At 46.7% G+C, this 24,190-nt stretch overlaps 1 protein-coding gene across 2 annotated transcripts in view; it reads left to right on the forward strand.

Moving 5' to 3' along the window:
• Positions 1-19,127, forward strand: part of MAML2 (mastermind like transcriptional coactivator 2) — a 222,676-nt gene extending 203,549 nt beyond the window's left edge. For both annotated transcript variants that reach the window (XM_072850672.1, XM_072850673.1), the window contains exons 3-5: positions 5,251-5,454; positions 8,650-8,761; positions 14,364-19,127. In XM_072850672.1, the coding sequence (XP_072706773.1) occupies positions 5,251-5,454; positions 8,650-8,761; positions 14,364-15,346 (1,299 nt within the window). In that variant the 3' untranslated portion in view covers positions 15,347-19,127. The remainder of the gene's footprint in view (positions 1-5,250; positions 5,455-8,649; positions 8,762-14,363) is intronic.
• Positions 19,128-24,190: the final 5,063 nt, after the last annotated feature.

The raw sequence follows: 24,190 nt of genomic DNA on the forward strand, positions 1-24,190 counted from the left end.
GAAAGCAGCATGCCAGCTGAGGCGGTGGAGGTTCACACCAGGGGGTCTGGGCTTTGCTACCAGCCTTGCTCCACCCTGAAACGGCGTGGCAGGACTTCACTGAACCACTCCTTGGAGTCCTCCTCCTCCTCCTTCCAGTGCGCAGTGTCCAGCGTGGTTTGCAGCCAAAGCATAATGCCCTTGAGAAGCTCATAGGGTCAGGACAGCCACCAGTCCCTGATTTAAGAGGAGGAAATCCACAGGGGTGCCTTGATCTCCGCCATCCTCACTCTAAATAGCCTGTGATGCCAATTAATGGAACTGAATCAAACTGCTCCTCAGTGGGAATAACATGCACAAGTTGAACAAAACTTTACACAGCATCCATCACTGAGCAGGTTTCAGTGAATGAATCTGAAGCCTTTTACTTTTTTCTTTTAATTCATTGTTTCTTTAAACCAGAACTAATGCAAAAGGAGAGCAAAAGTTGGCACTGTCGCTCCTGACCTGACACTGGGCACAGAATGAGCTGCCCCACAGAGGAACAGAAAGGTGGAAAAAGTCTTCCCCTGCCTATTTTGAGGGAAATCTGCAAGAAAGAAGCAGAAGCCCATCCTGTGGCACAGACGCCAGCGCTCCTGGCTGGGAAGCAAACAGTCTTGGCGGGCATCATGGTTGAGTAAAGAATTGACCGTTGTTTCCTTTCTGTCCCACCAAAATTATTCATCAACTCAAGGCGTTTCCAGGAGAAAGAGGCAAAAGGTTTGCACATCCTTTTCCAGCCAAGTGTCCCTAAACCACTTCTGAACTACAAATTCAGAAATGCAAGCTTGCAAAAGGCTTTCAGGGGCTCCTGACAAGCTTTGGAGAGAAAGGGAGAGGAGAGGAAGGGAGGAAGGTGCACTTTGTCCAGGCGGCACAGGGGCCCTGCCAGCTCTCAGCTTTGCAGAAATCCCTCTCGCCAGCCGCACGTTGCCATTACTGCTCAATATAAAAGCAGCGATCAGGAAAATCTCTTTCTTTCCCCGGTAAATGCAGTAACGTCTTGCATTTCTGTGGAGCCTTTCATCCACCTCTTGGAGCTCCACGGAGGAGCCTCTTCAGAGCGGCGTGGAAGGAGCCGGCAGCACTGTGGGGTCGTGGAGGGAGGGATGCCCGGCGCTGCCCGCAGCTCCTTGCCATGGGCTCGGCCCAGAGAGCAGCATTTTGTGTCAAAGGTTTAAGCAGCAGCACAAGGGCTCCTGGCACGGGAGAGAGCCCGCGGCGAAGAGCTGCACGAGCCCAGGAGGTGCTGGGCAGGGGCTCGCGGTGTGAGCTGCCAGGCCTGGCAGGGCACAGGCAGGACAGGGGCTGGTCAGGCTTGTCCTGCACGGGGAGCAGGAGACCAAGGTGAGGGAATTGGGAGTGAAAGCATTGGGAGTGGCCCCCAAAGGGGCAACAGAGCGAATATGCAGCCAGAGCCTAACAGGGGAAAAGGAAAAGGAAAAGGAAAAGGAAAAGGAAAAGGAAAAGGAAAAGGAAAAGGAAAAAGAAAAGGAAAAGGAGAAGGAGAAGGAGAAGGAGAAGGAGAAGGAGAAGGAGAAGGAGAAGGAGAAGGAGAAGGAGAAAGAAAAGAAAAGAAAAGAAAAGAAAAGAAAAGAAAAGAAAAGAAAAGAAAAGAAAAGAAAAGAAAAGAAAAGAAAAGAAAAGAGAAGAAAAGAGAAGAAAAGAGAAGAAAAGAGAAGAGAAGAGAAGAGAAGAGAAGAGAAGAGAAGAGAAGAGAAGAGAAGAGAAGAGAAGAGAAGAGAAGAGAAGAGAAGAGAAGAGAAGAGAAGAGAAGAGAAGAGAAGAGAAGAGAAGAGGTCTATTTTGGAAAGTCCATATGTGTGTTAGAAACCAAAACCTCCCCTCATTTGTATGAACACAAGTCAGCTGCAGCAGGGATAGTGAAAGGCAAACTCAGTCTTAAATGTTTCGATTTACTGCTAATTTAAACATTTGAGCATAATGTTCTTTGTGATGCTTTTGAACAAAACCCCAGTTGTCCTACCAGCTCTGAGGAGCTTTCGCTGCCTCCGCCACTCTTCCTGCTTCTCGTAGGTTTTACATCTCACTGTAACATCAGAGAACGGGGTGCAATGCACCCGCTTTGCACCTAGAGCACCCCTGTACTGGAGTTTTGGCACCAGCAGAGCAGACGGGGGGTTGTGGTGCACCGGGCATGGCCCTGCAAGGGCTGCAGCTCGTCTGCAGGGCTGGAGGGATGCGACGTGCACGAGCGGTGCCAGCAAGCAGAGCAGGAGTTGGGGGCGAACCCAGACTGACACCTGTACCTGTCGGAGGTGTGATGCTTCCAGCCCATCCCTAACACCCGGCTGGCTGCAGGGATGTGCTCCCCGTCGCATCACCTCTTTGGAGGCAAAACGGGAAGAGGGTTACCTTCTCCGTGCAGGGAAAAAACATGGTGTCCCCGTGCAGGCACCATGCAGGCAAGATGCTGGGCTGCCCCTGCAGCCCGCTGGGCAGAGACTCCCCTGGGCGAGGAGACACACGTGTCCCACTCCGGGCTTTCTTTGGTCAGGGGTTTCCAAACTTAAAGTGCATAAACCGCAGGCATGGGAACCCAGGAGTGAAGTTCAAAAGGCCACCGGCAGCTTTAGATGCGTGGAGTTGTCGTAAAGCTGCTGCGGTAAAGCCAGGCTTAGAGCAGGATGAAAAGGTTCAATGAAAGCAGGGTAGCTCCAACCCAAATCTTCTCTTCCTCGGCAGGGATGTCGGGAAGCATGCTTTGAGCGCAGGGGCAGAGCCCCACATCCCTGGCAGCAGCATAGCCCTTCTGCCTTCTGATTTGCAGTGATGCAAGCGCGGGGTGAGAGTAAGGCTTGATAGCACCAGTTCACGAGGGGTCAGACTGCCATGCAGCTAATCCCCTGATTTATTAGGAAACTGTTCTTCCTTCTCCCATCGCATTGCTGCTGATGGAAGATCAGCAGGCAGGAGAAGTAACACATCATAGATTCATAGGCTCACACTGACATTTCATGAACAGCAGAGAAAGGACCAAACGCAAAAAACCCAAACTGGCTCCAAGTTGATGATTTATACTGTTTTCTCAGGGCCTGTTTGCCAAGCAGCTGGTGTTTTGTGCCAATTGCTGTTACAGAAGAGCTTTCTTTGATAGGTATCGTGAATGGACACTACGCGGTTTATCTTAAAACAAAATCCCTCCCCACAGCTTTTATGGGCTGGCAGGGGATGAGGGAGAGAAAAAGTTGAGCTTTGTTGTTTTGTTTTTTTTTTTTAATGCAGGACTATGAAAGCACATTTGGGGGAGCCTGCATTATCTGTGCAAAAACACAACAGATTAATTCTATTAATGGATGTAACATGTGGCTGGGTTCAAGCTAGAGTTGTCATTTGAATATAGAAGTCAAAGCCAATTTATTGAAACATATTTTTCTTTTCAAAATATTTTAAGAAAGACAAAGTTTGCGCAATAATTTGGCAAGCAGATCTGTTGAGAGGAGGTATTTTCTATCTTGCAGCTTACATAAGGGCTGAAAAATGTGGCAGTGCCGAGCAATCCTGGATTCCTTCTGGAACTGAAAGAAAGTGTGCGGGATATAATTGTGTAAGAGCCCAATAAATTTTGAAGGGTGGGTTTCTAACACTGCCTTGGGGGCTGCAGGTGGCTCCAGAAGAAAGTCATGGTTTTTATTTCAGTAACAGACGTCAAATACTTTATCTAGCTAGCTACGCACTCATGTGGCCCCATCTAAAAGCCACAGAATTATTTTAAAATAGAAATACCCATAACAATCATTGTGTTTCTTCCATGACAGATGGTGGAAAGATAAGTTGGATTGGTTTGTAGTGTGTGTGTGTGCTATTGGGGGGGGGGTGTGCAAAAGCTAAGGCACAGAAATGAGCTTTCTTGGAGCTTGCAAAGTGATGAGCATCAGTGCTCCGCAGTCTTCAGGGCATGAGTAGGCTATGCCTGGCCAGTCCTCGCATCGCTGTTGGTCAGTCCGTATTTCCCTGGATGCCACAGAGCAGAGCTTTACCTCGGTGGTAGACCAGACCTTGGGACTACACCTCGATATTGAGAGAACTGCTGTATAACAGGGAGAATCAGACTGCAGCTGTCAGGGATTCCTGTGTTGTGGAGCAAATACACTGCTATATTATGGTTATACAGAATTAAGTGGTTTGGTTCCTATGGTGAATTGCAACAAAGGGGAGTCAGAAAACTGATGTTTCTCCTGACTCTTGTGACCTCTCCAGTGTCTCCTATTTTCTTTGCAGCTGGGCAGCTAAGGAATACGTGGCTATCAAATGATCCAACATAGGCTAAATATTTTTGTGGGGTAACACATTTTTGTGTGTGGACTGAGAAAACTATTTCCTACATTTGGTAAAGGTCCAAATACCAAACAGTGGTGGAGCAAGTAGACAGAAAACATATTGCTGCCAAGGGGAACCATGGGTAAAAGAAAATGAGCAGCATATTGTCATCCCATGTTTGTTCTCATCCTCTATGTGCATGGTCAGAGTTCCCAAGTACCTTCCCCCTTGCCCCTGAGATGACTTTTTGCCAGTCTTTCCTCATGAAGCTGCACATGGGGAAGAGGAAGCGGAGCTAGATCCATCGCAAAGACCAGGGAGACCCTAAAGCCCTCTTCAAAGTCCTGTCCAGTTACACGTTTGTTTTACCAAGGTAGTGGATACACCCTAAGCCTATTTAATCCTGCTGGTAATGGGAGACAATTAGCAATCTCTCAGAGATTGCTCTTGTCAGGGAGGTGACGGGACAAATAAAAGCAGCACCACTCACCCCACTGCGAAGTAACAACTTACCACTTCTGTATTTTCTAAGAATAGATGCCACTTCTAGCAATGAGTCTGTAACTTCTCGCTGCTGCTCGCCAGATGGTAGGAACCAGCAGACGCCGAGTTTGTTCCCTTGTGGTCAAACAAACTGCCATACGGCCCGATGCAAGTTTCCTGAAAGATCCCCAGGACGGCTCTGTTACTTCTGTTAACGTTTCCCAAGCTCCTGGTACAACGTTGAGGTTTTCCACTGGAACCACCTGGCACGTTTTCAGAGTCTTCCACGAGTGATGAAGTTACTCAATCCCCTTCTTATTTTGTCAAAGCCTTTGTATCGGTCACTTGTCCTGAGAGTCTGTGGGCTGTGTCCTCTACTTGAGCTAATTGCATAAAAGGGATTATTTCCTTTTCTTGGTGCTTGTTATTATTTTCATCCTTCACAAGCCATTTCTTCTGTTTCAGGATCAACACTCTGTGGTAGGCCAGGGAGCTGGCCCCACTCCAAGCTCCAGTTCTTGCTCAAATCCAAACACTGGAAGCGGTTACATGAACTCATCCCAGCAATCAATGTTGAATCAGCAACTGATGGAAAAGAAACAGGCCTTGCAACGGCAAATGATGGAGCAAAAACAACTTCTTCTACAGCAGCAGATGTTGGCAGAAGCCGTAAGTTTTCCAATTCCTTATTTTACATGGAAAAGATTATTGTAGAAACAATAGAAGAGAAAGCTAAGACAGGGGAAAGAAAGCCCCCAAAACTTCGAGGTCATTTTGGCAATGCCTAGACCTTCTACAGTGTGTCTCACATTTTTCAGCACTTTGCTAAGCCCTTTCAAAACCTTCTTCAGTTTATATGAAACAACTCAAGTATCCAAGCTACTGTAGTTTCGTTATGAGAATAGTCTAAGCATATGTTTAATTTGACGCATATGAATATTGTCAGTGGTTTTCTTTGGAAGATAAGCTAAGGTGCACTGCTACACTACTTCGACCACAGAGAAAAGTTGACTTCCAGGCTCTGCAACCCAGGCAGCAATGGTATAAAGTGCCTGTGTGTAAACAAGGGTCAGGTACCTTGATTTTAGTGTTCAACACAAGTTTGTGTGCTTGGCTAGGATCATACATGAGTCCTCCTTTCTCTGTTTTTCTTTTTGCATTTCCAGATATTTGTAGGCAGTTCTTCCCTCTCACTTGGTATCTGAGAGACCAGTTGGGAGTTTCTGGTCATTTTATGAGGCATGGGGGATATTTGTGGTCTTGTTGGGAGTGATAAAGACTAGAACCCACTGGTTTTGTTCCACTAAACTGGCATTGCCATTGATACTGCACAAACTGAGTCAGCTGAAGGTGCTTCATGGCCCATCACCCATGGCCAGTGCAACAGGGGGGAGTCCCAGCTGCCCAGAGCAGTAGCACGTACCCCCTGCATCCTCGTATTCACCATTCCTTGGTAGTCCTGCTTGCCAAAGCATGGAAAGAGAGAAGTCCTAGAAGAGGAGCTGAGCTTGGCATGTTCTTGGGGCAGGCGGAAAGCAACATAGGTGCCCTGCGGCAACTAGGGAAGGGCTGCAGGGAGGATTCTGGGGAAGGACGGAGGTGACACCACCACCTGCTTTGCTTCCCCCAGGCCGCAATGACAGCAGACCCCAACCGTGTGGCTTATTTACCTCAACCTGCATCTCTCAGCCTACAGGGCAGACCAATTCATGCTGGCCTGACATTCTGAATCCAAAACTTTATTTTCTCTATAAAGATGTAGACTCAGAAATACTGACACATTTAGTGAATGCCATTCAGTAATTAAAGAACAACACAGAAGTGGAAAAACATTTGTGGTTTTGTGGCGATGTTTTAAAAAAAAATTATTCAGACTATTTTATAGACTATTAGACTATAGTTTAACTATTTTATAGAGAATATAATTTTGTTTACAAATTTATTTCCATTCCAAAAATACAATTAGAAAGCTTGAGTTTGAAATTAAGGATTTCATTTGTCCTAAGAGGGAAATATTTGTTGACTTTTTAATTTATGCAGAAGAAAACTGAAGTTTCAAGTCAGCTCAAAACACTTCAGTTTTCTGTCAGAAGTTTTAGCAGAACAGAAAGTTAATTGCTCATGTAGCTTTTCTTAAAAATAAGTAAAATAAAATTTAAAATCACTCTACAGAATGCATTTTTTTTAATCAGCTTGCATTTACTTTTGTATCGTGTTCATAGAAATACACACAAAGCCTGCCTACAGTTTTTACATATATTGCAGGGATTTCCTGGGAGATAAATTGTCTTTATTCTTCACAAGGGTTCAGGTCGAGCAGTATGTTAAAATGAGCCTTATAAATCTTAATCAGACCCCTCACTCTCAGAGTGCGTTACGGAAATGCCTAAATACCGCAAGAAAGGCTCTTCTCCCAGTGTTTTAAAGTGCTCCTGACAGAAGAAAAAACAGATTTTTCAAAAGAAGGCCTGTTTGTGTGCTGTTTTCAGGCAGAAGATCCCCAAATTACTCTGATGGACATCCAACACCAGGCAGGGCCCGACTCTTTTTTCACACTGACAAGCCAGTTTGCCATTCTAGCAGCCGAGCGAGCACGGAAGGCAGGTGCGTTGCAGAGAAGGGGTGAAGCCCGCCCAGCCGCTGCCCAGTAAGCACGACTCCAGGGGGCACGGGCGCACCGGCAGTGACTTACCAGGGACTGAGGTGGTCAAACCCACATTTTCCTGCTGTGGGGCCATGTATCCCGAGGAGTCGTGGCTCATGGGCAGGCACTCTGTTAGCACTCTGGAGACATCAAGTCACAGTGATGCTGATGAGAGATTTGGCATTGACTCCAGTGCCTGCGCTTTCCAGATCTTTATGAACACAGGGCAGTTAGTCAGATTTCAGTTCAAGGACTTGGATTTCTATCTTCCCTTCACCAGAGATATGTCCCTGCAGGCCCAAGATAAAAAAATCTCCCCTTACTAATTGGCTTTTTCTGCAGTCTTTCCCCGCTGTCCTTCCCCCAGTGCTTGCACTCCCAGTGTAAGAGGAATGACAGCACCACGTACGTGTACGGGGAAGCACAGGGCAATGGTGAATGGTGTGAAAACCAACCAGCCCAGCCCAGCACCATCCTTGCTAAACCCTGGCCATGTGTCCTGCTGGCATCCCTGATGAGGAGAGGCACCGGGGAGGACAAAGCAAGGGGTTTTGCTGATGGTTGCAGGAGCTCCTCCTGGGTAGGAGGAAGGACAGAGTGAGGGATGGGCATGGCTGGGGTTGCGGGTGACAAGCTGCAATGCTCTTTGCCAGCTGTGCATGCTGAGAGGTCAGCGTGGGTGAAATGGGTTGATGAACATTGATGCAGCCAAGGGGCAGGTGTGCACCTTGCAAGTCTGGACACTCGTTGCTCCCCAGCTGCATCCCGGCTGTGTGTTTGGGGTAGACCTGGGTGTTTCAGAGAAAACCTCTGTGCTTTCTCTGAAAGCAAATCCAGCTGCACAGACTGGGAAGGAGCTATGAGGAACCATCAGGCCCCTCTGTCTGATGAGCGTGGTGAGCAAGACGGTGTGGACGTCAGAGGACACTTTGTACTTCCGTTCAGACGTGGCCAAAGTTCGCAGAGGCTGAGCAGCTCTCGGTGATTTTAAGGAAAGTCAGAGCAGTCTCAAACACAATACAACCAGCAGAAAGGTTTCCATACAGCCTTGAGTGGGTGATGGCACAGGTTCACAGCTGCCTCTCCTGTTGACCAGACAGGGCGAAAGGAAGCAACACTTCAGCTTTGTACATACTGAGAAAAGAAAGAGGCAGGCAAAACACAGAGGCAGGAAAGCATAAAGAAAAGCAAATTAAAATATTTCTACTCTAATCCTCTAGGAGAAAATCACTCCACAAGATCAGCTGAACAGGCACTTGACACGACCACCACCAGATTATAAAGACCAAAGAAGGAACGTGGTCAACATGCAACAAGCAAACCAGTATCCTGGTAAGTGCCTATGTGCTAAATGAAACTTTCCTTCCTTCCAGCTGGAAGACCATCCAGAAGAGCCATGCATGCACTGCTAACAAGGGCCTGATTTTCTGGGTAAACACATCACCGCAGAGGCAGTGAGTGGTGGCAGCTGCTCTCCTGTGCTATTTACCTTACTGCCCTCCACCACTGAGAAGTGCTGATGTATGATCTGGAGAACCAGCCAGTGGTTCATCCAGGCTGGTGCTGCATGCCTCAGGCACAGGGAAGGAGGTGGCCCTCCCATTAGCACTGCCTGAGGCCGTGCACCCAAATACTTGATACAAAGGTGTCCTCTTGACTATGCACCCTCACTCTATCCAGATGCTTCTCTCATGTACGTGGTACATCTTGCTTCAGAGACTGAGATGAGAACCATCCATCCCTTTGAATGGCAGCTCATGTACAGTGTGAAGACCCTCATACTGATTTTTAAGTATCTCGTATGACAACATCATGGGCAACCAGAGCGATCATCTGAACTTTTGGTCTGTTTAATATGCCACGGTCATGGCCTCAGTGCTGTTCTACAAGCAGCATTTCAATGGATCAGTCAAACAGTAGGGTAAAAGCCCCTGCTTTCAGCCAGAACTGCCCAGGGCAGAAAATGCCCAACACTTCAGGACTAGTCCTTGGTTTCAGCTCTTGAGCCGTCACCTTCTTGGAGAGTCTAGTTTTGGGAGCACAGGACTGCCTGTTTGGCTTTTCATGCTGTTCACCTTGCTGGTTAGCTGGAGGCTGCTCTGCGAGCAAAGGCAGAGTAAGGAAAAGATGCTGGGGAGAGAGAGGAGGTGGGGGGAAATGCAGCAGATGGGATCAAAGGATGTTCTTTATACTGCAGAGCACCTGTGCATTTAAGTATAAAAAGGATCCTTTACCTTCTAGTATATCTTTGTATACAACACACTGAGGAAAAAAAAGATGGTTTGGTTTGTTTGTTTTTCCGTAACTGTTGGCTCTGCAGATTCAGCGAGGGATCTGAGTCTTTCCTTCCTACCTGTCCTTTGTGGCAAATCTTTTTCAGCTTCTATTATGTTTTTAATGAGTTCCCAAATGCAGCTCGCTCACATGCCACCCCTCTGCCCAACCTGCTGGCGTGGCACCAACAGCCCTGCTACGCGTGTAAGGGCCGGGCTGGGCTGCTTAGGCAAAGTTCATGCACTCCTTTGCTTTGTTTACAAGCTCTAGCAGCGATAAGCTTGCTGCAGTCTGGAAACTGCTGCTTTCTGATGGGCCTGAGCATTTATCATCTTCAGTAAATTCGCACAAGCATCACTGATGCCAGCGTAATGACCCGTGGTGAGGGCAATGCCCCAGGGCAGAGAGAGCCCTGCTTGCTTGCTTGGTACCTCCTGCTCTCGTAAAACAAATGCTTTGGCAAGCCCAGCAGTTTGCTGGGGAATCCTGTGATTCGGTGTGTTGTTTAAAGGCTCATTCCTGGAATCAAATGATTAACTGAGATTCTTGGCTTTTACTTAAAAACAATCCATTTCTAGCCAGAGAGAGAAAATGGAAATGACTGCAGCCACATCTGTGAAAGGCTCCAAAATAAGTCGATCGCCATTGTTATGTGGCTCTTCTTGTTGTTCTTAATCTGATGGACTTTTTGCCAATCTCATGGTATTTGGAGTCCCATCTCCTGCGTTTGAAACATGTGGGATTGGCAACACTTGTCCATTCAAATCTCGAGTCCCTGCTGAGTGAGCCCAGGGAGGATAGCAGCTTTTCAGGCAAGCCTGGGAGAAAGGGCTGTGCTGCGAGCTCGCAGCGAAGCTACCAGATGGAGCAATTAGGAAAATCTTGCATAAGGGAGTAACACCAAGGAATCCGTTCCCTTTTTCTGGGAATAGCTTTGCTCAGGTCAGGGAAGAAGAGACAAAAAGTTAAATAAAATAACATAGGGGCTTGGAGACACTTGGTTAAGCATTTTATTCCTCTATGCTTTTCCCCATAGTGCCATGTCACAGCAAGAAACCCCCAAGACAAGAGCAGGTGAATCGGGCAGTGAAGGCGTTTCTCCAAATTGCCATAGCCTGGGGTGCCCAGCTGCTGTACACAGCGCTGCTGGGGAAGGCATTTCTTCCCATCTGGAAGAAATTAGAATGGAAAATATTTGAATTAAAAATAAAAGCATAAAAATAGCAATACAAAGAAAGAGGAAGCGTCATCTTTTGCACAGCAAGTACAACCCATGTCCTGACCACTTGTGCTCTTTAAAGAGTGTGGCATTTGCAGGAGCAGCGCAATGGTAGCCCTGGGCGCTGCTCAACAGCTGGCAGGGTCACCCCGGGAGGGACTTCATCCCAGCGGCAAGTGAAGTGACTCCACAAATTTGTAGTTCAGCTGGAGGCAGAGAACCAGCTCTCCCCAGATGGGTGTTCCACATCTTTTGAAATGCCACCAATTTCTGTGCCATTCCTCCTCTTTACTACCGGCATAAGGGAGCAAAGAATCAGGGCCTCCATCTCTATCACCCCTGTGAAAAGATGTTGCCATATTTCCAAAAAGCAGTGAGCAATGCACAACCCACTAGCAAAGCCAAAGACAGGGCTAATCGTGAGGTTGTCTGTTGAGCACTGATTTTCTCCTCTTTGTTTCCAGAGCTAAATTCAGTTGGGGGCTCCCTGGGAGTACATGGAGGAGACTCTGATTGTCCCTGTGGGGGTAAAACCAGCTGGACTCCTCATAGCATCTCCTGTCCCAGGGACTGACCAGCCTGGGGACTGAATTTAGGTGCTTAAGTGAGGACAACGTAATTGTTAGGACAATTAGATTCTTTATAGTCAAATGTCTCCTGCTTAGAGCCAGTTTGTGGAAAAGCTTGCCTTCCAGGATAAGGTGAGCTTCTTAATTTAGGTATCTATGTTTATATTGATATGGAACAAGCAACTCTGGTTGTGGAGTCACACTCAGTGTTAATAATGATTTGGGAAGAGATTATTTTTAAGTATTTAAGGAAAAAAGGAATCCTTTGCATCCATTGCTAAATGAAAGTACATATGTATAAAAATCATGCAGAAAAGGCAGAAATAGATTATAATTTTTTCTTCGGTTCCAGTCAGAGGGAACTGAACATCATTATGGTGAAATTTCAGCAGGAACAGTATATTAAACAGCTGTTCCTAAACATAGACTTTTAAAATATGTATGCACATGATTTGTCTTCAAGAGTTTTAACAGAGCTGGCTGAGAGGTTCTCCAAATTCTTAATGTCACTTTTTATTTAGTCTTGAAACTCCAAGGAAGACTGCTAATGCCATGACAAAAATTAAAAGAGTAAGTAGGTAATTGTAGCCCTAGTGACCTAATGCATAGCTCAGCAAAAATACTGGGGAGCTGATACAGCCTGAATAACAAAGAATTTAGGAAGGGAATATAATTAACGTCAGGCAACACGGGCTGATGTAAAAGAATCTTTTCAAACTAGCATGGTATTTTTTTCATTGAAACCACAACTTTGGTTGATAAAGGTAATAGTTGTTCACGTAATGTCCTTTAAAGCAGCTGACTTCGTACTGCCTATTTTAGTTAAGAAACCAGAGTGATACAAAATTAACATAGCACATAAGGAAGTGGCTGATAGGTCTCCAGATATCACTGTAAACAGGCTGTGTGACTGCAACCGAAAGGACAAACACAGTCTGAGATTATGCTGAACAAGAAAACAAGAGCTTACTTTACATCCCTGTTGGAGATGTGCAAGAGCTATTACTGTGACCAGCTGTCATGTACAGCCTTGAAATCAAATGTTGAAAACTGTCAAGTTCTGAAAAGAGCTTAGAAGGACCGAAGGACTGGAAAACATGCCACACACTGAGACTGATGTATTTGGAGAACACTGCAGGTATGATCACAGTCTTGAAGCACCTGTGCGGTAAGGAGGACTTGATGGTGGATCAACTAATAAAATTAATCACACAGACTAATATATAATAACATTTGATGATGAAGTCAAAGTTAGTCAAATTCAGCCTGGTTTTGTTTTATGTATGAAGGATCAAACCAAGGCAGTGTCCCATGTCCAACAACTGCTACTAGTTGCTACCTATGAAACAGCAAAGCTCCAGGGCTGTGTGTTCCTCCGTTCCTTCTCTGGGAGAGGCTCAGGGAATTCCTGAAATGTGGTGGTACCTTGGTAGCTAGCCCATTCAACAGCTTTTCTCACACTTTGGGAGCCACCCAAAGTGGTACGAGAATTTAGCTTGTACTGTGCCGTGTGGCAAAGATTTCCTCAGCTGACCCACACGTTGTGTGAAGAAACACACAACCTTTCGTTTGCCTTGAACCTGACTTCTCCTAGCTGCACTTCTTGTAGGGCTTGTACTGGAAGCGACAGTAGCAAAGGGAATTAGGCTGTGGAGCAGCTGATTGTGTGCAGAGGGGGTTCTCCACAGTGCCATCTACACTGGCTGTGTTTAGAAAACGTTTAGTCTTCTTCAACCAATCTCTCAGAGATTAATTCAGAGCCTTGCACTGCATAAGCAATCAGCCTACATTGCATAAATGCCTTATTGTGGCCTCAAAACAGAGACTATGTAGCCGCAAATCTGCCACAGAAGTGAGCTTGTGTCGAGGTTTGGAGGCTGAAGAGAAGAGAAACCTCTCTTCTTGTGATTCATTGGCAGATGTCAGGTACAGGAAAAACCTCCACTGGGCAGAATTAGCCATGAATGGTAGATTCTTGCCAACTCATAACTTCTACTTTTCTGACGCACAAAAGGTGATGTTCATGTGCAGCAAGTGCCTGCACATCAGGCATCATGTGTGGCTCCTTCATGGGCAAGTCAGCTTCTGCAGGGGCAAATGGCCATAGCCCAGCTGGGAACAGAGCTTAGAAGGGGCACGTGGGTGGCAGGCACGTGGGTGGCATGCGCCAGGCACAGCACCCAGCCACGTCCTCGTGCCCGCTCGGCCGCCGCGTGGGAGGACAAGCAGGTCACAGACTGGGCTGCGCTGCTCTCCCAGCACCCGGCTGGGAGAGAGGCTCTGAGTGCTGCAAATGTGAGACGCAGTCTTGGCTCCTGCTATCATCTGGGACAGGCATTTCCAGAAGGGATAGATACCACTGCTGTACGTGTCTAAGAAAGGTGGAAAAGGGGCCTGGTGATGGTGCCTATCACTCCCCATTGTCTCTAGAGGGAGCCAGGATGAGCCATGCCCTGCAAGGAAGAAAAGTTCTTGATCTCCTCTGCCTCTGCTCACTTAGACAGGCTTTGTCCTGTCCAAGGTGTCTAGCGCTTCTGTAAAAAAAGGCAGAAAAGTCTTCTCTCCTGCCCAGTGGTTCTGTCTGTCCTCCCCTGCCCCAATGTTTCTCTTACAATGAGCACCGGTTTTGGCTTATCTGACGTCCTCTGAAGGGATGGAAAGCCCACCCATGGCTTCATATAGCCCAAACCACCCTTTGGATGATAAGCTTCTTTAAGGCCTTAAGCAAGTTCATGCAAGTCCTCTTCAGAGCAAAGTATCTTCTTCAAGAAATTCTGCTGCTAGAAAACTGGATTTTCAACCTCTTGGTATTTGAATGACACCACGCATGATGCACTCATACGTTTTAACACTTCTGTTTTCTCCTTTCCAGGTGGTTCACCAGCTGTGAGTATGAGCTCCAACAACATGTCCTTATCCAACCCGATTTCAACTCATAGCATCATGCCCCAGAGCTCCAGCCTCATGTCCACCCCCGCTGGGACCCGAATGCCTTCTGTTCCTGCTGCTCGGAGTATGGGCTGCTACGGGAACCTTCCTTGCAACCAACCAAGCGCATACAACGTGACTTCAGGAATGAACCAAATGCAGCCACACAGGAACCAAAATCAAGGCCTGCCCAGTCAGAATAACCCCATGATGTCTCGACAGCAAACCATGACGCAGGCAAACAACGTAGCAGCTTTTGGGACGGGGTCGGTGGTCAACTCGCAGCAAGTAAGGCCAAGCTTAAACCATGGAGCCACAGGTATCCCCGTGCAAAGGCCAGCCAACATGATGATCACAGCTACTGCCACTGCCCAGAACTGGGCTCCACAAGAAGCTGCAGTGAAGCAGCAGGACGCACTGAAACCCGCAGGGGTCCGTTTCCCCACCGGCACTCCATATCCTAACCAATCTTTGCAACGCAACGTAGGCAACCAGCATTTTCCTCAGCGTGCATTGGCACCTCCTAATCAGTTAACAGCGGGAGTCCAAATGAGGCCTCCTCTAAATCAAATGCACCAGACTCTAAATGGACAATCTGCTGGCTCACTACGAGGTCTCAGCATAAGACCTAACCAGCTGAGAGGACAGACTGTGCCTGCCTTGAATCAGCCAGGAACAAGTATGACACCGCCGTCATCTCTACCATCAACCAGTTTCACATCTACCAACCAAAACTCTCGGGCTTACCAAGGAAGTGACCATGGTAATGACCTAGCGTTTGACTTTCTGAACCAGCAAGGTGACAGTATAGGACCTGCGCTCAACAGTGACTCAGACTTTATAGATTCTTTACTGAAAACGGAACCTGGTAACGATGACTGGATGAAAGACATCAACCTCGATGAAATTTTGGGGAACCACTCGTAAGTGACAGTACCAAGGGTGAACCAGATGAAGAGGCAGTAAGGACATTAGCTTTCTCTTTAGATGCCAACAACCTGCTTTATTAATTTACACTCCAGTACCTGGGCTGTCCTTTAAAATACCACGTAGGGCGACTGCCCTGTTTGAAGAGTTGCTCTAGGAACAGAACTGAAGTCTCCCCCGATGAAACGATAATGTAAGTGGTACTCATGCCTGCCACCAAGGAGTGAGAACACGTGAAGGGTCTGTTCCTCACACCAGGGCCCAGCGCATTGCAAACCCATCAGTTCTTCTCACGGGGGCTGCGTGGAAAAACGTGTTTAGCTTCCCACACACGCAAGCACCAGACAGTATATGGGTTGTGGAACATCATTTCTCTGAGTGCAAGTAAGAGCCCAGGCAGTTCAGAGCTCTTCAGTCACCGTGTTCGCAGCCCTTAACTTCCTCGGGACTACTCAGCCCTGACAGCATCAGGCCCTGTGTAAATCTCATTGCGTTCAAAAACTGTTTCCTTCTACACAGTAGAACAAACTCACATTTGCTTTCCTGATGATTTTGGTTTAAATCCTCTATGTTTTGTAGCACACAAAAGGGTAAGTGGTCTCGTCCAAGGGAAGAAGGAAACAGATCATCCAGTGCGTTACTCAGTGTGCTCTAGCATTTGCTTTCTCCCTTTCATCAGTGCTTGCAGCAAGTATCAGAGGAGGCTACTGTCCTGCCAGCAGCACAATCATTTTGGGCATTGAGGGAAACATGAGATGAACTACACCAAAGCTCAGGATCCTCACTTTGCCACCTTGCCCTACCCCTGGGACTCCAGTGACTTAATGGACAACTTAAGTGAGAAGGGTGCTCACGATTTGACCCTCACCAACTACTTTCCCAGTCCACCTTAGAGGAGGACAAACGCATGAAGTGGCTCAGCTAAGCCGCTATCCTCATTTTCATCTTAACCCACGGCGAGTGTCAGGTAGTTCAGCCTGGTCCTCTTCTATCGACAGGTTTACCCCAGCAGATACGCCAGCATCTCTGTCTGGGGAGAAGCTACCGTTTTGATTGCACAGCATTTTGGCTCCATGCCGCTTTCCCTTTGCTATATGGGGGGAGTTGAAAGAGGTCCAATGATGGCCCAGGTCCCCACAGCTTCTGTCGGGCAGAGTATGAGAGCTCTGCCCCTGAAACTAGCATGCAGGTCAGTTATAACCACCCGGGTTACTCACAGTAGGAGGCTCCACTCAGCCACATCTGTGCTTGTAAATGAAACAGTTTTGCGGAATATTTCTGGGCACTGGACTCAATCATCTGTTCTGGGTTTGGGGACGGCCCAGCTAACATTGCCCTGAGCAATTTCTGTGCATCACTAGGGAGTTAACCTGGGGCAAGGACCATTCCAATAGGCAGTTTGCAGCCACCTTGCCTTGGAGGCTAACAGAGCAGAGCAGAACAGGTTGTTCCACACCGCTCGACCTCAGTGCCGGGGAATAGTCTCGACCGTGTTAAATTTTCTCCTATGGACTTGGTCAGTAAGGGCATCAGAAGGAGGTGCTATGTCACTATAAAGCAGATCCGCAGTGAGTCAGATAGGAGGATTCATAGATGGGAACAGATCTTGCAATTCAAATGAAAATGCTGTTCTTTAAAATGATGTGGTGCGACGTGTTTCACAGCCTACTCTGAATTAGCTAAAACTAGATGTGGCAAAGGAATACAATGCCTACGTTCACATGCCTCGGTGCCAAGAGGCATTGCTCTGCCCTGTGCAAGTGCTTTATTCATCCTTGTTAGTGGCAGTGGGATGAGTAGACTACTTGACAATAGCCTCTGCACTTATCTGACCTATTTCTCAAGAGAGGTTTTAATAAGGCTTTTTCAGTCATTTCACCCTGTCATTTCATGTGGGCACAATTTTTCATGATATTTCAAGAAGCATCCACACAAACGAGCCCCAGCACCTCCAGGAAAGGTGTAACGTGGGCATTTAGCTAGATATGCCAGTTGAGGCAGGCTGGTCCATGATGCTGTTCATTCCCAGACATGTTTTTCATAAGAGGGATGAGAAAGCCTGCTGAAGAGTCCTTTCTGCTGCCCCAGCTAGTGATCGTTGCACACCCCTGCATTGTAAAACGTGGTGGCTCAGCTGCCCAGAAAGCTCCCTCTTCTCCCCAGTTTTGGCTGGGGTGCATGCGGTCCCCTTAATATGCCAGTACAAATTTTTCCAAGTCTTTAAAGAGCCTTTCAGCCCAGGTCACTGGCACCCCACCTAAGTTTGGAAAGAGACAGACGTGGTCTTAACAAATGAGTCCCCTATAAATTGTGCAAAACTAGACTGAAATAGTAGCCACATGAGTTTAAAGTGGAGGGAAGATCGGCTCATCTGTCTCACACACAGGCACACACCCCATCCATGAGCAGGTCAGCAGTGACTGCCAAAGCTCTGGTAGGAACAGGTGACTGCGATACCACTAATGCCAAGGCTGAGTTAGTGTCATCACAGGCAATGGGCACTGAAGTCTGGTAACTTCAACTACCCTCACATGCCATTGAAAAAGCCACCACTGGTTTCTGTATTAAGACCGGATTGTTTTCCAGATCCTCAAATGATGTAAAAAAATTGTTCAGCTGAGGAGCTGGTCCCAAGGCTTCAAGATATCATCCGGTGGTGGATTCAATGCTGAGCTTTGTCCTGTTGGCCTCAGCCTGGAGTGGAGAAGACACTGGGCTGTCAGTGCCAGCCCTGGGATCAAAATTTCATCCTGTCTGAAGTACATTCAACAAAGGTAGAGGCCATTTGCAGTCCTGTAAAGATATGCCTGATGCATTTGAAACGTGAGCTTGTGAAAGACTCTTGCAACCAAAACTTGAATCCAATATTATTTCTTCAGAACACTTGTATCTGAACAGAGCTAGTGTCTTTTTTCTCTTTCTTTGCAATGGCTAAGTGCACTACCCTTATAGTCTATTTTTCATCATTGACCGGGCACTCTTCGCAGTATTGGGTTGTAAATATAAAGAATTATTTGTTTTGTAAACTTTTGTAAAAAAAAACCAACAAAAAGTAATAATATTTTGGTAGGAATAATAAAAATCATATTATTTGGGTTATATTTATACATATGTGAAATAAATATACTATCGAAAAGTTGTATTTTATACAAAAAGTCAACGGTTACCTTTTGTATTCTATATGCAAAGTTTTGTATGATACGATTGTTTATTTTTATCTGCAGACTTCAACTTTGGATTTTGGGGGTGGGCAGAACGGGATCGTGGTTAAATAGCTGGGTCTGACCCCAAGCTCACTGAAACCAATGGAGTCTTTCCATTGCCTTCACAGGGCTTTGAATCAAGCCTTTAAATCACCTTCAGATATGTTTGACATCTGAAGTTCTCTGGAAACCTCAACATGAAAACATTCCAGGTTTCAAATTTTTTCCCTGAAAAAGGCTTTTATTATTATTATTATTATTATTGTTATTATTATTGTTATTATTATTGTTATTATTATTGTAACTCTTGGGAGGCAGGTGGGACCTATGTAACTGTCATGTCCTTGTTGCATGTATGTCTGCTTTATATTTTCCCCATATTATAAACCAGTGTTTCCCTATACAGACTGAAAAGAAAAGTTGCTGTACAGAAATGTTTGTGTTTATGCATTTTTACATGTGGCTGTATATACCTCCTAGTACTATGCAGTGACACTTATTTGACTCCATTTATTTTTCACCTAAACATGAATAGTATGTTTTTCAGTAGCTATCAAAACTCTGCCAAGTAAATCAATCAAAATTATCCCAAGCGTCTCTTTTCTTAATATGAATTTTATAATGGATGTCTGTTTAGTCAACTGCTCATTCGTCTGAGTAAATTAAAATTACAGTGATATTTTCGGAGGGGGTGAGGAAAATGTGCATGTGGCAGCTTCTGGGAGCTCAGTCTGCCTCTGTGCAAGAGAGCTGCGATGTCCTCCTACTGACTGAAGACATGGTTTCATTACCAGCAAGGGTTAACAAAGAACACATGGTATTTTAGCTCCTGGTGAATGGGTTGGTGTAGTCTTGCAGCACAGCAATTTGCTCTGGCATCCTGCTGTTAAAGCAGAGAGCTGGCTACCCCGAGAGCTGGGTACCCGGAGAGCCGGGTACCCCGAGAGGGCGGGCCAGGTCCCCAAGCCCATGCCCTGCCCTGGATCATGCCCTGGAGATACCTGCCTCTCCATCCCCCCTAGCAGAGACCCCTAATGAGATGCCAGAAATCAGGCAACGGGCTTCTCCTCCTTCCTCCCCTGCCTGCCTCGCATTACGCCTCATTTTAGCCTAAAGAAATTCCAGCGTGTACCAGATCACGTTGGGTTGCGGACTGTTTCACACAAGTATTCATCCCCACCGGGCTATTTTTAGCAGGCCAGCCCCGAGGAAGTGACGTCCCAGTCCTCGAGAGGCTTTCCTCGTTAGCTCCGCTCCGTCTCCAAGTGGGTGGCTCTTCCCGCCCCATGAACTGAGCGGCAAGGGCTGACGGAGGGGACGCTTCGAAGGGACCAATGTCAGCACACGCTGCCTGTGCTCGAAGCCTGCGCTGTGCTATTTTCAGATGCAGCAAATGAAAAAGGGCTCCCCGCACCTTAACTGCTTCACTGCTGTTGGTGGTGCTCGGGGACCGCCATGAAGCCCATCGCCCTTGTGCTCCCCCTCCGCCCGGCTTCCCCACGGGGTAAGCAGGGAGACACCTTCCTCGGCTGCCCCTGCGACCCCAGCTCTGCCGGCTGCTGCCCTCCCGGATTTTTGCCAGTGCTGCTCAGTGCCTCCATTATATCTGACTCCCACCCGCAAATGGCTCCTGTGTCCTCCTCTGGCACCCGGGGGCTGCACGGGGAGGGACAGGGGAGGGGTGCTGGCACGTGCCCTGTGCCTCACTACCCCGGCTGTGCCCGCGCTCCCCGTCCCGGCTGGTGCTGAAGCCAGGAGGTGCCCAGGAGGTGCGTGGCTCTCTCCTCACTTCAGCGTCTCCAGTGCAGGTGGCAGATGATGTTCCCCTCGCACTCGAGGGTGGAAAATAGGGCACAGTCCCACTCATCCGAGAGTACATCTGAAATAGGTCAAGAAGCTCATGCCCTAAAGGCGCCTCTTTGTCCATCCCGGCTGTAAAGGCAAAGACAGGGCAGGTGGGATGGGGGAGCCTCAGGCAGGGCCGCTGCCTGGCTGAAGAAGCTACGTCTCTATCAGTGAGCTGAAAAACACCCAGGGACCCCTCGCAGGCCCTGGGGCACGGTCGTCCGTGCCACCAGGCTGTGAGGGTCCCTGGCAGTGCTTGGGTGCAATGACCACCCTCCCAAGCAGGTCCCACGACCAAGAGCCATTCCCACTTTGGATGTGGGATAAGAGGGTACGGTAATATGGACACGAGTCACCCTGCGCCATGTGGCCTCCGTGCCAGAAAACGTCCCCAGACCTCTCTCCTGTGCCCAGGGAGATGCAGCCAGCAGGACGACATGGAGGGGGTGGGAGACACGGGTGGCAGTGAATATTTTCCCTGCCTGGCCAGACGCAGGCAGCAGGAGCAGCACCAGGTCCGGGTGAGGGCTGACCCTTCCCACTGCGTCCGAATGACTTGGCGGGACGCGCTACCAGCTCGGAGGGGCCGCACAGCCCAGGCGGTCCGGCAGCCGCAGGAACCAGGGTTGACATGGAGAGGATCCTGCCACAATAAAAGCTTAGACCATGGTAAAAGCTTACATCACCCTAATTTTTAAATTAGGTATTCTGGGTCATGCAGACCGCTTTGACAGAGCCCCTTTAATAGGGTTCCAAATCATATCGCAAGTATCTGTTTAAATAAAATATAAAACTTATTTCAATTTTTTCTTCTAGTTCACAAAATTGTTACAAACTAGCTCAGCCATAAGTTACTGTCTTACTGGAGGACTCGCAGGGCGAAATCCCAATGCATATGCTACAGAACAGGTCAGGCAAGCTGATAAAAGCAGCTTGTTTAGGACTTAAAAATCTAGGTTTAAAAAAAAAAAAGAAACCCAACCCCAAACTAGCATTTGCCAATCTTGCATTTTCATTATAAGGAAGTCCTATAAAAGAGTTGAAGCTTAAACTGCTTTTTCTGTAATGATTCAGCCTCTTCTGTGCTGAAGAGCAAGCACCCAGCAAGGGACCGCAGCTCCTGGTGACCATGTGTTGATGTTTGTGTTGCTGCTGTCTGGGTATCAAGGTTAGACGAGCTGCTCAGTCGTCCTCAGGACGTGCAACTGCAGAGCCAGTTCGCGTCTCCCGGAGCAGCACGGTTAAAGTCCCGCTGGCTGCGCTGGCATGTGCCTGCTGCGCAGCCCTCTCTCCCCAGACATGTCGTGCATTCCTGTGCATGGCTTGAGACAACAAAGATGCTCTATCTATGTTTTTGGAGGGCTGCCTGCGATGTTTGCACTCTGGCTGACTGGTCTGCCTTGCTCTACAGGACACAGTTGCTCTGTTTTATCCTTCGTGCCCAGGAACATTGGGAAAATCCTGCGGGGGTGTTAAGCGTTTGGGTGAAATGCTGAGCGTGGGTGCATCCATACAGTTCATGTTCAAGTTAACACATCTGATGGCAAAATCTATCCCTCAATATCGATTTGACATGAAAGGAAAGGTTCCTGGTTGTTGTGAAGGTCAATGAACATCACGTAAGGGCAGAATTTGCCCTTGTCACCATTATGTTGGAGTGACAGGGTGAAAATAAAATCAGGGAATGTATTAAAATTGCCTGTTGTGCTGACCTGGTCTCTAAGCACAACAGGGAAGTTCAACTCTATAGATGCTTAAAAAAATCTTAAAAAATTAAGCTAATGCCTGAAGAGCACTAGCTCCAGGGTACCAGCTGACTGAGAAATCCTTATTAGAAATTATTGTGTTATCATTTGAGGATTTGATTTGGAAAGCTCTTTCTTGTAGAAGTAGCCCATAGGGTTAGTTCCATAAATTAATCATACACGTCAGTCAGGTTAACATATGAGTGTAATTCATATATGAATGTAATTTCCATCCATGAAAGACATCTAACTTTCTCTAGGAGAGGCATACCTGGGGACTCAGCAAGTTGGCTGTGTCTCTTCAAATTTATTTTAGAAGGAATTTGATAAATTTTCCAAAAGTGTAGTTTTAAAAAGAGAAATATGTCAGAATGCACATTGCCTATTATTTGATCTATTAAACTTACCGGTGCCTTTAAGGTAAATACTGAGGAATGTCTAAGAATATATATGCATTGGCCAAAACATCCTTTTGTGAATCCGCACGTCAACTTTGCCAATGATGGTTTATTCCTTTCTTGAGTTCCTTTTTCTTTTAAGGATCGTGCTTTTTTTTCCATGTTACTTGTCCTCTAGCAAGACTTCTAGCTGGCATAATGTTAGTCATAGTAACTCTATGAGTAACCGAACTCTACACCAGATTAAAACTGGTGTAAAGAAACCTGTTGTACTCTCTCCTGTGGTTTCCTTAGTGTGAACATGTTAGCCTTGGTCTGTTGGATAACCAGGCTCATGGGATGTCTACAGCAGAAGCAGGAACTCCATGTGTGTTCCCAAAAGGCTGATCAAAGCTGCAGGGCTATGTAGTGTCCCCATTCACATGGGAGCAGCAAGTTAACTGCATTAGTACAGCTAAAATCAGGATTTCATGCATAACACTCCCTCAAAGCTGGCCTTTCCTTTCATTTAAGAAACAAATCCACTAATCAAAGGAGTTTCCCCATATTTACATTGCAGCTTTATATTATAATGTGCCACAACGGTCTTGATTAATTGCGTGGATCTCACTATAGTAAAGCCATCACATGTTAATCTTATTCATTAACTTTCCCTCCAACCCCAAAGACTTAGTCCAGTCTGTTTTACAATATAATGTGCTAGCTTCTTACATACAAATACCAACAGACCATCTGTTTATACTGGGGAGTTTAAAACCTTCTTGTAGAAAATGTCTGGAGTGTCTTAGAGGGTTAATAAAGAGAAGCTTTCAAATGCTGACAAGATAGTGCCTTTTAAAGAAGCAAATCATTAAAAAACAGGAAAAAAAAAACCATCCTGGAGAACATTTCATTACTTTCTCAACATCGAATATAATCTTTTTGTAAGTGACTCCAGTGCACAAAACAGCACAAAACCTCAGAAATTTCCTTTTGTTACATTGGGTTTTTTAAGCCTCAGTAGTGGCCTATTTCAGTTTTCTTTTTCATTTTTCTTTAAAAAAAAGAAATAGTGTCCTTTTTATACACTTTGCTGTGCCTCCAAAGCCTCCTGCTATTAGATCAGTTTTAGCTTTCAGTAAGCGAGAGCATGCAATAAAGAACAATCTCCCAATGGCCACCAACACCGCGACGCAGTGTAGCTGTGCATTTGGATGGCAGATTAGCTCCAGATACGCTACTTTCTATTAAGCTATCCAAGCTTTCATCAGAGAATGCTTACACCAGGCTTTTACGCCTTTTGATAAAAGGCAAGATTTTCGAAAAGGAGCCCAAAGTCTGGCTTCCATGCCCATGCTGATCAAAATGGTGATGTCTGGCCCTCAGATTTTATCGCCACGGTTGCTTGCAAAGTGGGGGCACCTTGGTAACGTGATGTACTCTGGGCAGAAATAAGCAATGCAAATGATCAGAAGTCTAGAAAATATATAGAACAGAACTGAGGTGGTTTAGCGTAAAGAAGAGGAGGTTTGAGTGGGGATGGGACAAGGAGTCTTTGAACAGATAAATCATTGCTGCCAGGGGAAAAGTTTATGTATTTCCATATTGATTTGTAGAGGCCAAGAAATAATGGGTCCAGGATAGATGCCAGGTGGAAGTTTTTAACAGGAAGGA

Source organism: Ciconia boyciana, chromosome 1 (genome assembly GCF_034638445.1).
Source record: "Ciconia boyciana chromosome 1, ASM3463844v1, whole genome shotgun sequence".
Lineage (NCBI taxonomy): Eukaryota > Metazoa > Chordata > Aves > Ciconiiformes > Ciconiidae > Ciconia > Ciconia boyciana.